A 14,923-nucleotide genomic window follows, 5' to 3' on the forward strand; every position below is an offset into this window, starting at 1 on the left:
TGAAGAATGACAGACAAAAGACGCTCTGTCTTAACTTTTAATCAGAACGCAGAACAGCTGTATCACAGGCGCACCAGCCTAACTCGCTCGTCTCTCCCGCATTAACCCTATAACTGCCGTTCAGCAAAATAAATTGCACTACACTACATTCTTTATTATTAAACGAAGTAATTAGAACAACGACAGTGTACATTAATCGACACATTCTTAGGAAATAGTGGGTTCACAGCGAATTATCAGAACTACTTCAGTAAGACAGTAATATCGTGCTTTACCTGGAAACCTAAAGCTGCACGAGGTGTACATCACATATTAGCACAAAAACTTGATATTTTGAGCACTCAATTGAAAATGTACACATAACGTATCAATCGTACTTACAGGTTGTGGTTCGGAAAGCTTGTTAGTCCAAATAAAGAAGATTAGAAGCCGACGAAGATAAAACCCAAGATTAGAGAAGCAGTCCTCTGTAAAATGACATGCACGCAACAAAAGGTTCAAATTGTATTTCTGTGTTATCCTTGAACACAGCGTCTTCTCGACATGATGTAAACACACTAACTAGCGGAAGTGGGCAGGTCAGACTCGCGGGCAGGCGGAGATTATGCAAATGTGTTACCCAGTGACGTATACCGGTAACAGGCAAAAGATTCGAAAATATGACGACTCGTTAAGGCGATTCAGAATCGACTCTCTCTTTTGAGAGACAATATCTTTATTTATCAAGCACTTTTCTGATTAACAACTTTGCAGATTGTTTTCATTTAAGGATAGCTACGTTATAAACTGCAAAAGAGATATTTTTCAAAAACCCATATGACCTGCTCTTTAAAGGGTACATTCATAGATTTATAACTAGCTTTGTATTGTTACAATGTTGGTAGAATAAGTAATGAACGATGTGCATTTTTTTTTATTGTTGGGATTTTAAGATATCCCAATTATTTGCCAGTAAAAGTCTGCCAGACCATACTTCCCCATATTGCCAGTGGTGAATTTTATTTTTATTCCCAATTATAATTTTTTTTTTTTTGTAAAATTTTCATTCCTTCTGTTCATTTTTCTAAACAATTATGGTCTTAGACTGACACTTACTGGCGTGGATGTAGTATGGCGCAAAAAAGTTTTTGGTTACGGATGGCATTCACTAGCACAATTATCACCTACAATTGACGTTCAATGATAGAAAAACTTTCTTTAAACTTAGTACACCTTAAATTAGTCTTAAAATTGCAATCTGTTTATTTATATATATAAACAGTGTTGGGGGTAATATATTACAAGTAACGCAAGTTACGTAATCAGATTACTTTTTTCAAGTAACTAGTAAAGTAACGCATTACTTTTTAATTTACAAGAGAATATCTGAGTTACTTTTTCAAATATATATATATATATATATGTGTGTGTGTGTGTACTTGACAGAATGATTAATAATTGCGTTATTTTCCTTCCTACTCCAGTTCAACAAACTCTTCTCCAGCCTCCCAATGCTGAGCCGCCGACAGAGGAAAATGCAGTGTAATCTGAAATGCATCATCCAAACTAAAGAGGGCGCAGTTCTAAATCGTTGTTCTCCAATTTGAATGCCACTGTATTTCCCAGCGCATTTGCACCACAATGCCCTTTTTGAAGTACCAATGTGACTGTTTAAATCAACCTTAAATATAGTTTAATAATTTTTTTAAATTCTATTTTAACTGTTCACATGCAACAATGTAGTAAGACTTGAATGTCTACAAACTAGACGTACTAGGTTACGTACGTTGTTCCAGTTCAAAGGTGTGGTCACATTCTGAAATTTCGCAGGCAAAAATGTCCAGCGTCAAATGCGGTTTGCTCACGCAAATCACTTTCAAACCACATGGCTTTCTGTTGATTTGTGACTAACTTGCATTGCGAATTCTGCACGCCAAAATCATTTGCCCTTGTGTAAAATTCCTGATCACATGGATTCTTGTTGAAATTACGCCTGCAAAAAAAAAAAAATGCAGAGCAACGGTAAATGTGACCTCACCTTAACACTATTGCAGTTTAAACACATCTGAAATATTGTTTACTCACACGCCCAAGATAAAGCAGATTTGCGAGTCGAATGGTAATGATGTCAGAGACATATCGTGCACAGAATGTTGCCTGGTACTTTCCTTTAAAGGTGCATCCTACCAAGGCTTTGGTAGAGTATCTAGAATGAAAATCAACAAAGAGAATGTTAGCTGAATGTAACTCTTTTTACTGCTTTGGCTACCAGAACAATGTAGCTTTTTTGGTGCTACACTTGTTAGAAATGAAGAACACCAAAGATGAAATGTGATGGTTTTGCCTCTTTGCATGTTCTTTGACTTTGGTGTGAGTCTAGTGATCCAGTGGAATGAATTGAAACAGCTGAGTGAAAGGTACAACGGTCTTGGTTAAGGCAAATGTGGAAATTCACAAGTGTCTTGAACATTTTCGACAACATTATCACCTGTGTTGAACTGCTTACAGATTTGTTGCTGTGGACGCATTAGGTGACTGTTAAAACCTCCCTAATTCCTTCAATTGACCATCTACATTTCTGGGTACTAGTAGTTCATATGGTGGATGTTGCATTTGTAAGGATCTCTGGGCTCTCTCTGGTGTCGTTTGGCCAGTATAGTTGCAATTTTGTCAAAACAAGGGTGTACGCGCTGAACTGTACAGATATGCATGTTTTGGATTCTAGCTGTAGATATTAAAGGTTTTTCTTGTGTACTGGGTTTATTTATTAACTTGAAAAATTTGTTATTGGGACATACGTTTCTGAAGTGTCTTGATTTGCACTGCCAGTTTATGGTACTGCCACAGATCAGACTGTAATGCTGTAGCTTTATCTGTCATTGAATGAACTGAAATTTGGCTTTGATGTGAATCTCAGAAATACTGACTTTCAGCATAAAATCACACAGTTTATATCAGTGCCTGCTCACTCAAATACAGACTGTGATAAAAACACAATTAATTGCACAGATATCAACTGGCAATCCTCTTCTAGACATTTTAATATTCAAATGTACTCAAATTTCACTCTGTATCTCACTTGGTGGTAAAAGATCGGCATAAAGAAACCCAATAATAAACAATTTATCTTGTCTTTGATTCCTTCCTATTTATTTTTCATCGAGTCAGGTTGCAAGTTTCTGGAGTCAATTTTTTTTAACAGAAGTAAAAAATTTGTGTATAAAGAATAACCAGGGTTGCACAAATACAAAAATACACTCATACAAGAAAAAAACAAAACAAATACACAATATATTAATTTTAAGGTGCATTATGATTATTACATATAATTTTTTTAAACATTATATGGCATCCCCTGTTCAAATGATCTGAACTGTTGACCATTTGTAAAGTCAAAACAGGATTCCAATTAAATAGGAATGGCTTAAATATGGGAGCGATTCACAGATAAAAAAAAAATTATTTGCACTTGCTTAATCAATAATGAGTGGATATATACATATAAGATGATCCCTATTTACCTTGTGTAAACACTAATTTCAGTAGTACATGAAAGTACAGTAGTAGTGCAGTAGTAGGGTGTGCACATTAAAACCTAATTCCACTTTCATACTAATGGATTCCAATTAAATAGGAATGGCTTAAATATGGGAGCGATTCACAGATTTAAAAAAAATTATTTGCACTTGCTTAATCAATAATGAGTGGATATATACATATAAGATGATCCCTATTTACCTTGTGTAAACACTAATTTCAGTAGTACATGAAAGTACAGTAGTAGTGCAGTAGTAGGGTGTGCACATTAAAACCTAATTCCACTTTCATACTAACAAGTGCTACAGAAAAACAAAAACAGTATGTGGCTTCAAATTGGCAGTAGCAATTCAAAACTCCATTCCTTACCAAAAAAAAAAAAACAATCTAGTAAAATCTAATAAAGTATTTTTAAAACTTAAAACTTGAACACAAGACACAATATGAACACAAGCTGATAGGTAGAGAAATAAGATGTTCATGTAAGATTTTTTGAGTGAAAAGTTAAAAGGTTGGTCTGGTATTGGCACAAAGGCAGGCAATGCTGAGGCAGTAAAGAAAAACTATTACACAAAAACTACAGAAAAAGCACAGAAATGCTGTGAAATAGAAAAAGATGCTCATATTACCCTGACTACATACAAATAAATTATTAAAACTTGTGTCAATAATTACAAGTCAAGTTAAAAGCAAGTGAAAATACTGGCCTATTTTTCATAAACTCAATTACGATCAAACGCTTTCATGGTTATCAGTCTATAAGAGCAGTTCCACACAAACGAAATGAACCTGAATTGTGTGGGAGACTGTCCTTTTTTTGGGTGTTCATGCAAGTTTTCACAAGTGTATGTGCTGGGCCTCTATAGCTACATCTTGCCCAAAGCATTATCCAGTGAGAAACGACCAATAGACTTAGACTTCACATTACTATGTTTACTGTAACCTACACATTCTGTTAATGATGAATTCCCTAATGTGAGTGTTGCATGTACTTTACACAGAGGTGTGTAGAGGTGTACCGCCATTTGAAGGAGAATACGCATGCTCTGATGAAGAGGAGATCGAACGTGATGAAGATGCTTCTTTCTGTAACTCCTCCACCTTCCTCTGTAGCTCTGCACGAAGATACAGCAGCTCCTTCAGGTTCTGGTGCACAGGCATCTGATCAAAAGTCAAAAAGAGCTGGTGTCAGTTATAAAAGCTCTAGTTTTAGTAAACTAGCAATCCCATGCATTGCTTAAGCTAATGTGTTGAGAACATTTTGCACCTGTGGTCTCATGCGGGGGTTCCAGCGTACGTAGTATCCAACCCAGAGCTCCAAATGTCTGAGACTGGCCAGAGGGTACAGAACATGGTTTTCATAGTCCACATAGAAGGGGTTGGTGAAGTCCTCTGGCTGGCTATTGATGTAGGACCACAAAGACACCGTTTTACTGTTCACTTCCTGAAAACAGAAGGAAAAATGTGCAAATGTCAGCATTGGAACATCTCTAGTCCATCAAAACTACTACTATTCCCCCTCCCAGTGTTGGCACTGTGGCACATACCTTTTCCACTCGCTCCTGTTCGCTGTTGTAAAGGAATGTACCAAACAGACAGCTGTAGAGGTGATCCAGGATAGTGATGAGGAAGAGCTCATTAAACCCAAAGGCAGTGGGAAACTGCGAACACATTATAAAGACATTCACAGTGAGTTCCAAAACACCAGCATCCATTTCATGGGAATTCACAGGAATTAGGCTCAAACACAAACATAACATTTTAAACAAACATTTCACTATAAATAAAAATGTTAGAAGTTAGAAAGCAAAAAAGGTGCAGCTCACCTGTCTCATCATTTGCCAAACACAGTCTATGAACTGCACAAATAGAGGCGAGCGCTCAGAGTTTGCATGATTTTCATCTCCGTGACCAACACGCTATGACAAAAAGAGATTTTTAAAAAGAAATTAATACTTCCATTCAGCAAGTATATTCAAATGACAATAAATACATTTATAATTTTACTAAATATTTCTATTTCAAATAAATGCTGTTCTTTTAAACTTTCTATTCCTTTTAAATCCTGAAAAAAATTTTTTTGCAGAAAAATATTGAGTAGCAAATAGTGCTGTCAAACGATTAATCACGATTAATCGCATCCAAAAATAATTTTTTTGTTTACATAATATATGCGTGTGTACTGTGTATATTTATTATGTATATACAAGTATACACACACATGCATGTATATATTTCAGAAAAATATGTTAGGTTTACATATTAAATATATTTATATACAATATATATTATATGAATATAAATATAGCCTATGCATGTAAATACTTTCAAAATATGTACTGTGTGTGTATTTATAAATACATAATAAATATACACAGCACATATGCATATATTTTTTTTAAACAAAAATGTTTATTTTGGATGCGATTAATCGCAATTAATCGTTTGACAGCACTAGTAGCAAAACAATTTCCAACATTGATAACATGCCCATCTGAACTAGTTATGATTAATTATTCATATTTCCCATAAATAGATACAGCACATATGCATATATTTTTTTTAAACAAAAATGTTTATTTTGGATGCGATTAATCGCAATTAATCGTTTGACAGCACTAGTAGCAAAACAATTTCCAACATTGATAACATGCCCATCTGATTAGCTGAATTCAGTTTTCTACCCCACATATGTGACCATGGACCACAAAACCAGTCATAAAGGACATCATCTGAAAGTTGAATAAATAAGCTTTCCATTAATGTATGGTTTGTTAGAATAGGACAATAGGGTGCAAAAAAATCTAAATATTGAGAAATCGCCTTTAAAGTTGTCCAAATGAAGTTCTTAGCAATGCATATTACTAATCAAAAATTAAGTTTTAATATATTTACAGTAGGAAATTTACAAAATATCACGGAACATGATCTTTACTTAATATCCTAATGATTTTTTGATGAAAAGAAAAATCTATAATTTTGACCCATACAATGTATTTTTGGCTATTGCTACAAATATACATTTTGTGGTCCAGGGTCACATTTGTGTTTATTATAGCATTAAATTAGCTATATTATCTAAATACTATGCATACTGAAGCCATCTGAGGCTAAATATGAACAGTCCCTTGTCATTTGAGGTGTAACATTGAAATTGCATAATTAAAATGTTGGGAATGCATATGAAACGGTCTGTAAATTATTTATTTGCCAAACAACTGCAATTTTCTGCAAATCTGAGACAGTTCCAGAGGGATTCAGATGAGTGGATCCACATCAGCTTTGGCGTCTGCGCTCTCTTGCTATGAATTGTCATTATTGTTCTGTGTTCTCATTGGTTTGTTGGCATGTTGGTGATTTCACGTGCATTTAGGAAATCAGTCTGCAAATTACTCGCCCAAGCGCGAAAATGTGAAACATTTTAACTGTATATTGTCATGTTTCCTCAACCAAAGAATTTCGAAACTTCACTGAAAACTCTTTTTAAAAGTATGACATCACATTACTATTTATTCCCTACCACTCCCTACCATTTAACCTAACCAGTATATACATCCTACACTGACACCTAACTGTAAGGTTTTACCAGATGGTCTTAGTATAATTATCTTACAGTAGGAAATTTACAAAATATCATGGAACATGATCTTTACTGAATATCCTAATGATTTTTTGATGAAAAGAAAAATCAATAATTTTGACCCATACAATGTATTTTTGGCTATTGCTACAAATATACCCCAGTGACTTAAGACTGGATTTGTGCTCCAGGGTCACAAATATGGGTTCTCTTTCACACTCAGTGTTCCTCACCGCAGCAAACTTGTGTCCGAAGCTGATCCATTCCTTCTCCAGCAGCACCTGGAAGCCCCTGAGAGTCCTGTAGTATGAATCCAGCATCAGCATGGCCAGAGAGGTGAGCTGAGCTGTGCGGTCCCAGCCGTCACTGCAGTGCACCACCACAGAGCTCTTACTCGACTCAACCTTATCTGCAATCCGCACTGCACCCACAAGCAAAAGCTAGAAAGAGAGAGTTGACTCCTTTAAAAGCGTCTAATCATCTTAAGCTGCATGCACACTATATGCCATGATTCGCCAAATCTCGCAAATCCTAAACATTCCTCTGATTCTAGGCCAAAATCTGTAGTCTTCAATCATGTCCACTGACATCCGACGAATGACCATTAAAATCAAATTGAACCTGATGACCTTATTAATGCAAAAATACACATCGTCTTCATTTTTTCTATTCAAGGCAAATCATGATCTAAATTAAATCTAGAGACTGCTTTTGTTTGCTTGCCACCAATTAAATTCCATGTGTGAATGCGGCTCACCATCACAGAACGTGTCATGGATTGTTCTAGCGTATGTCCATTTTTAATGAGTCTTGACCATCGTACAGTCTGGCCTTAATGACAGCTGAGATCCCCCAATGTGACATGGCTTATAGTAAAAGTGTGCACCTGGCTTTACTTTCTGATTCAGACTTAAGGGGAAATGACTGGGACAAGTTGGTAAAAAGGCTCATAAAAGTTCTTGGAAAAGGTCTTGCATCGTTTCTTTGCCAATGCAACTTGGTTTGATGTTTCTTGACTTTTTGCAGCCACTCTGTATATGGCTAAATCCTATACTCATGTAGAGGTTTCAAAAATATGTTTGTAAATGTGAGTAGGTGAACAAAAATATCGATTGTTAATTCATATTGTAGAAATAAAGATTAGAGTTGGTGTTTACCCGTATGTACTGCAGCCAGTGTGTGGCATCTATGGCTGAATGCCAGTGTGGATCGTCGATGGTAGGGTAGACCACCTCCTTCAGCTTACGCAGAGACTCTCTCATAACATGAATGTTTGGGATTTCCAGGAAATTCAGGTCCATGTTAGGATAGAAATTTTCATTCTCATAACCTCCATCCTTAGCCTGAGGCATGAAACAGCAGAACAGAGTAAAAGAAGGTTCTTGGCTTCCATTTTCATCTCCTGACAGGATCTTCAGATGTACATTAGCACAGATGGCTACTCAGTAATTCAAAACTACATTTGCACAAAACATAATGAGGGTGTGTGCATTAAGTTTGAGAAAGTGACATACAAATCGTTTTCCTACATTTCCCCTAAAAATACTTAGCAGCATGTTATTTGCATGTACAGCAACATTGATGAACTGAACTGAAAAAGCATCACACCAAGGAAATCACTATTACCTTATGATTATCAGCCACAATGCTCTGTCGAGCATCAAATATGGTGAGTTTATGGGACTGTGCATTGGCATCCATGATGGCCTGGAGGTAATGCTCATCCTCCTTACACCGGCGGTCTGTCGGGCCCACCATGGGCTGACTACAGCGAACTATAGTGGCCTGAGTTTCTGGGTGGATCCATGAGAGGACCTGAAAGAGAAAATGAGGAAAGGGAGTCCAGGCTGCTTTTGAATGCTCACATGTCAATTATTTCAGTAGGTTTTAGATTTTCCCCCCCAATTTTAATATATCTGAAAAACATTGTTTACTGCCAGTATTGTTTACTTGATTTCATTCTGTTGTTATTTTAGCATGAACAGCATTTAAAATTAACAAGCACCTGGGCAAAAATGCCACCGAAAGTGAAGAAAAATGCTCCAAATGTCATCATAGAGCCTTACGCAGACACAGCAGTAATCTGTAGCTGGTATACACACTACCATCCAAAAGTTTGAAGCCAGTAAGATTTTTCAAATGTTTTTTAAAGAACATTTATTAACATTTAACATTTACAAGAACACCAAGGCTGCATTTACATGATCAAAAATGTGACCCTGGAACACAAAACCAGTCATAAGGGTACATTTTTCGAAATTGAGATGTATACGTCATCTGAACACTGAATAAATAAGCTTTCCATTGATGTATGGTTTGTTAGGATAGAACAATATTTGGACCCCAGCGACTTAAGACTGGTTTTGTGGTCCAGGGTCACAAATACAGCAATATTATGAAATATCACTACAATTTAAAATAAAATGTTTTCCATTATTAGAAATTTTAAAACATAATTTGTGATTGCAAGCTGAACTTTCAGCAGCTATTACTCCAGTCTTCAGTGTCACATCATCCTTTAGAAATCATTTTTATATGCTGATTTGGTGCTCAAGAAACGTTTTTTTATTATTATCAGTGTTGCAAATAGTTGTGCCGCTTAATGTTTTTGTGGAAACTGTGATACAATTGTTTTAGGATTCTTTCATGAATTCAAAAGAACAGCACTTATTTGCTTGAAGTATTAATTTCTTCAAAACACCTTTTGAATGGTAGCGTGTATGTATTCACTTTCACCGAGGAGTATGCAGTTGAATGTGTAACTAATGTGAAATGCAGACAACCCTAGATTGCAATGTGTAAACGGAAAAAAACACTGGAAAAAAGATGACTTGTAAAGTAAGCTTGCAGACACACACGCTCACTTACTGGTATGCGATGTTTTACTCTGAAAGAGACCACTCGTTTGATCTCATCCTCCTTAATACTGGTTGGGGTGACGAGCAGTGCAGGGTAAGTGTCACACACTTCATAATTACTGTTGATCTTACTGATGGTCCAGCTCTCGTTTGGCAAACCCTGCACACAGTGTGGAGACAGAAAAAAAGAGAAGAGAGAACTATATAAAGCCTGAATGAAGCCATATTATTCTCAATTTATGTATTCAGTCAGACAAGTCTATTCTTTTTCAGTGAAGTGCACGTCTCACCATTCTTTTATATTCTGCCACTGGATCATAAACCTTCCATCCATCCTCTGGAAACTGCTCTTTGTATTGGAAGGCGAATAGGGACTGGAAAAGATAAATGAACAAATGGAGTGTGGAGACATGAACCAACTGTACTCAGATCTAGTTGCCAATCACTGCTCTGACCGGAGCCATGACATACCAGCTCATTGGACAGGGGGAAGGCATACTTGGTCAACACCTCCAAAATCTCCAGGTTACTCTGTTCTTCCTTTTTATAAGCAAACCTCGGACTCCTCATATCCTATTGAGACAAACCACAAATCATTGGTATGGACAACTTGCAGTTTTTGAGGCTGAAATCTAGAGTTTCATGACAGAACTTTGGATTCAAAATATTACAAAAGATCTCTATTCAAATAAATGCTGTTCCTTACATTTTTTTGTTTTAAGAATCCTGAAAGAAATGTATCGTGGTTTCCACAAAACTATTAAGCAGCATAACCGTTTTAAACATTGATAATAATAATATATGTGTTTAAGCGCCAAATCAGCATTCAGCAGAAAGATTTCTGTGACCCCAAACATTTGAACAGTAGTGTATATACATTTAAATGAGAAGTGTATTAATTTATTGTACCAAATTGTGCCTGTGTACTGAATACTGAAAGGAAATCAATAAACAAGATGAACCAGTGGAGCTGATTATGATTATTTCCAGACGAACAGAGATGCATTGTCCATGAATCAGCTAAGACAATAATTACCCCTATAGACAGACTCCGAACACTGACACTGAGCTCTGCGTTGTGGGTGGATGTTTACTACAGGTGGAACAGACAAGCATGTGGGTGGATGGTGGTGAATCTAACCTTACAGACGATCTCCATGCCACTAGTATTCTCCCCAAGACTCTGTACACTGATAGTCTCCAACCTGCTGATGGCACTCAGGTTCACAGCCAATATGAACAGTGTGTTCTGCAGAGAAGGATGGAATAAGATGTTTAATGTCATTATTTGGGCATATAACACAATATTAAGACACTATACTGATTTTGACATTGAGAAAGAGAATAAAAAACTAATTTTTTCCTCCATACCCGTTCTAGACTGACATAGTAGAGTTTGTAGTCTGTGACAGTGAGTGTGCCGGTCACAGCTCCAGTGAAAGGACAGATATACATCACATCTTTAACTGCAGAGACAGAAGATAACAAATGTTAGTTAACTGACACCAAACAAGCAGAAACAGGAAATGAGTCACCACGAATGATCCAACATACCAGTGGTTTTGATTGTCTCTCCAGGGACCAGTGGGACTTCATCCATGGGCGCCTGCCTTCGTACATCCTTGAAAACCTGCTACAGGGTAAAAAGACAACCTCTCAAAATTCACACAGCAGTTATTTTATTCTGCTAATATCTTGTTCATACACTACCATTCAAAAGTTTGAGGTTGGTAAGGTTTTTTAAATGATTTTGAAATAAGCTCTCCAAGGCTTCATTCATCTGATCAAAAATACTGTAAAACAGTAATATTGTGAAGTAGTATTACTATTCTTAAAAAATGTTTTCCATTTTAATATATATTAAAATGTAGTTTATTCCTGTGATGGCAAACTTACATTTTCAGCATCATTACTCCAGTCATCAGTGTCACATGATCCTTCAGAAATCATTCTAACATGCTGATTTGGTGCTCAAGAAACATTAATTATCATTATCGTAGTTAAAATCGATTATGCTACTTAATAAATTTTATGGAAACCATTATTTAAAAAAAAAAAAAAAAAGTTCAAATAAACAGTATTTGGATTGCATTGTTACAAAAATTGTCAGCAATTTAACGCATCCTTGCTCAATAAAAGTTTTTTGTTTTTTTTTTCCCAAAAGAAAACATTTTTATTGACCTCAAACTTTTGAAAAGTAGAGTGTTTTCTCATAATAATATAGCTGCTATCATAAAGTCTGGGCTGATGTAAGGGCTTGACAAAGACCTTGACAGCAGTAAAATAATTGAGAAAGTGGAAACAGAAGATAGACAGAGGACGGTTAGAGTAAGCAGGTAGTGTTGAAGCGAGAGAAACTTGCCGTAGTGTGAGATGGCAGTTCATAGTCACTGTCAAACTGACAGTCATCTTCACCAGAGTCCTGAGACTGAGCACCAGACGCAGAAGAAATACAGATTATGAGACAGACAGACAGACAGACAGACAGACAGAAAGAAAGAAAGAAAGAAAGAAAGAAAGACAGACAGACAGAAAGGTGTTTATTAAAAAGATACTGTGATTTTAGTGCCTGTTTTGGAAAGAGAAAGAGAGACAATGCAGCAAAGATAACAGTTGCTCTTTAGGGTTGATAGGTCATATCCTCATAAGGAGACAGGAAGTGTGATTTAAGGAGGAAGAGAGAAAACACAAAAAACATACAGCTGCTCAGCCATCACTACTTCACTAGAAGATCTGAGCTAATGGCAACTAAATAATTCAAATGTGCGTTTTTGAAGCTTCTGATGTGTTTCAATACAGATCTCAGATTCTGGATCTTCAGCCTTACCCTCAAGTTTGGCCTCCTGGATACCTGGAGAACACGCATAGACATCAGACAAAGACAAGTTACAAACACACACACACACACACACCTTCATGAACATGTAGGCACAAAGGCACACAGACTTAACACACATTAGACTGAATATTAGCCAAAATGTCAAGACATTTCCAAGTAATATTTTACCCTATAATCAGAAAGAAAAAAAAAGCAGCCTATTTTTAGGACCATTAATATTTTCTACTACCCACTATAATGTAAAAAATCTAATTCTCATTACTTTATATAATATTATTACTTTATATATATTATACTTTACATTGTATTATTATTATTAATTATATACCATTTAAATTGTAAAGAACAAAGTTAAGTATACACACACTACCTTTTAAAAATGTTGGGTAAGGTTTTTTTGTTGTTTTTTTAAGTGACAGTAAGATGAGACAAGACAGTAAAAAAAGGTAATTTTACTTCTGTTGAATTTAATTATATAATTTAATTTTAAAAGATTTTTTCTGTCCAGAAAATCAGAATGATTTTCTTTACTGTATTATATGACCCTTAGATAAGCTCCGGCCCCTGGGTTACTGTTACTATCTCAGACAAGCTTTACAGAATATCCCAGACCAATGAACTGGAGATTTCTGTGAGCAGCACAATTTACTAAAATGTGCAAATAATATGGTTAAAAATTTATATTAATCTTACATTTAATTTCTGTACAAACAGATTAAGAACTTGTCTGAAAATACAGCAGACAGCAACAATTGTATCTTAAAAACAGGCTTCATTTTTATGCAGAATATAGCTTCCCTTTTTTCCATTTTGAATACGTGATAAAATATGACAATATGACATTTCTTCATGAGATTCATCCTTTAACACCTTGATAAAGCATAAAGAGCTTATAAACAGAAGACCAACACATAACAAAAAGACAGTGTGCAAAATCCCATACTGAACGCACACAAAGGTAAAGCAGACTAACACAAACAGTGGTTACATATTTGTAGCATTATGTACAATTTCTAATTTACAGCTCAAAGCAGTTCAAAGCATTGGCCCTTTTAAAGCAAACTGAGGTCATGTCCACACGTATTTTTATAAATGGAGTTTTTCCTTCTTCCGTTTTAAAAAAAATCTCGGTCCACATGAAAACGCAAACGCATGCTATGAATCACTGTCAAGACGAGCATTCCAAACCAACAGGTGGCGATATAATCTCAAACGTAAAGCCATGTTGGCCAATCAGAAGCCTGAAAAAGTTTCCAGTAGGCAGAGATAACAGCGCAGGCTCCGACGTCACCAGCCAAAAACTCCGGTTTCGCTGTCTACACGATGACACTGCAACCGGAGTTTTTGAAAATCTTCACCCTGGCAGGCGTTTTCAAAAATGTTCAGTTTCAGTGAACTGGTGCTGCGTTTGCGTGTGGACGAACGGCCAAACCGCGTAGAAAAAGCTGCGGTTTTAAAAATAACCGCGTTCGTGTGGACAGGACAAACACCCTACTTCCATCACCCTTACCTTGAAATCTATCTTCTTCCCAGCCTGTTGATTAAAACGCAATGTCATAATGGCTCACTCGGAGGCAAAAAAAAAAATTAACACTTGGCCACATTCATTTTGAATGCCACGTTTCTAAGCTTAAAGGCACAATATGTAATTTTCGCCACTAGAGGGCGCATATTCAGAATAAACAAAGAATCAAAGGGGTAGTTTGATGAAGCAGTGACTGAGTGTGGAATCATGGGAGTTGTGGTCTTCATCCCCACAGCCGATGCAATCCGACGGGACTCAGGCAGAAATCATGTTCATGGATGAGCTAGTAATGATTTATTAACGTAGTAGTATGAAGCAGGGTGAGGCTGAAAGCCGTCGAAGCGAAACAAGGCCGCTGAACGAGTGTGACACACGGCTCGAAAGCAGCGGAGCTTTTATTATGCCACAGTCGACCGCTTCCGCTCCTTCCGGTCGTGTGTATGTGGGGGAAAAAAAGCAGCGCTGTTTTATCATACTAGATACATTTGAAAGTTCTGTTATAATGCTAGTCTGTGCGGTCGTCACCGGTCTAATAAAATGCACAACATATTAAAGCGTCTTTGGTGTTTCCATGTTTTCTACAAAACAAAACCGGAAATCGAGGG

General features: G+C 36.4%; 2 protein-coding genes across 12 annotated transcripts in view; one reads left to right on the plus strand and one right to left on the minus strand.

Annotated features, from left to right (window-relative positions):
* LOC107750583 (CD99 antigen-like protein 2) overlaps nucleotides 1-1,723 on the plus strand; it is a 12,556-nt gene extending 10,833 nt beyond the window's left edge. For all 4 annotated transcript variants that reach the window (XM_016566054.1, XM_016566055.1, XM_016566056.1 and 1 more), the window contains one exon: nucleotides 1,464-1,723. In XM_016566054.1, the coding sequence (XP_016421540.1) occupies nucleotides 1,464-1,525 (62 nt within the window). In that variant the 3' untranslated portion in view covers nucleotides 1,526-1,723. The remainder of the gene's footprint in view (nucleotides 1-1,463) is intronic.
* Nucleotides 1,724-3,733: 2,010 nt separating this feature from the next.
* LOC107750582 (myotubularin-related protein 1-like) overlaps nucleotides 3,734-14,923 on the minus strand; it is a 13,471-nt gene continuing 2,281 nt past the window's right edge. Inside the window, exons 3-18 of one of the 8 annotated variants that reach the window (XM_016566045.1) lie at nucleotides 14,304-14,327; nucleotides 12,782-12,805; nucleotides 12,317-12,382; nucleotides 11,509-11,587; nucleotides 11,326-11,420; nucleotides 11,096-11,203; nucleotides 10,426-10,527; nucleotides 10,245-10,328; nucleotides 9,965-10,114; nucleotides 8,723-8,911; nucleotides 8,254-8,439; nucleotides 7,330-7,536; nucleotides 5,343-5,435; nucleotides 5,064-5,177; nucleotides 4,784-4,960; nucleotides 3,734-4,677 (exon numbers count right to left, since the gene is read on the minus strand). In XM_016566045.1, the coding sequence (XP_016421531.1) occupies nucleotides 4,510-4,677; nucleotides 4,784-4,960; nucleotides 5,064-5,177; nucleotides 5,343-5,435; nucleotides 7,330-7,536; nucleotides 8,254-8,439; nucleotides 8,723-8,911; nucleotides 9,965-10,114; nucleotides 10,245-10,328; nucleotides 10,426-10,527; nucleotides 11,096-11,203; nucleotides 11,326-11,420; nucleotides 11,509-11,587; nucleotides 12,317-12,382; nucleotides 12,782-12,805; nucleotides 14,304-14,327 (1,866 nt within the window). In that variant the 3' untranslated portion in view covers nucleotides 3,734-4,509. Of the gene's footprint in view, nucleotides 4,678-4,783; nucleotides 4,961-5,063; nucleotides 5,178-5,342; nucleotides 5,436-7,329; nucleotides 7,537-8,253; nucleotides 8,440-8,722; nucleotides 8,912-9,964; nucleotides 10,115-10,244; nucleotides 10,329-10,425; nucleotides 10,528-11,095; nucleotides 11,204-11,325; nucleotides 11,421-11,508; nucleotides 11,588-11,664; nucleotides 11,678-12,316; nucleotides 12,383-12,781; nucleotides 12,806-14,303; nucleotides 14,328-14,923 lie in introns of those variants that run through there. The other 7 variants (XM_016566050.1, XM_016566048.1, XM_016566047.1 and 4 more) reach the window with 7 other exon arrangements.

The sequence above is a fragment of the Sinocyclocheilus rhinocerous genome, unplaced genomic scaffold (genome assembly GCF_001515625.1).
Source record: "Sinocyclocheilus rhinocerous isolate Xijiao unplaced genomic scaffold, SAMN03320098_v1.1 scaffold19, whole genome shotgun sequence".
Classification (NCBI taxonomy): domain Eukaryota; kingdom Metazoa; phylum Chordata; class Actinopteri; order Cypriniformes; family Cyprinidae; genus Sinocyclocheilus; species Sinocyclocheilus rhinocerous.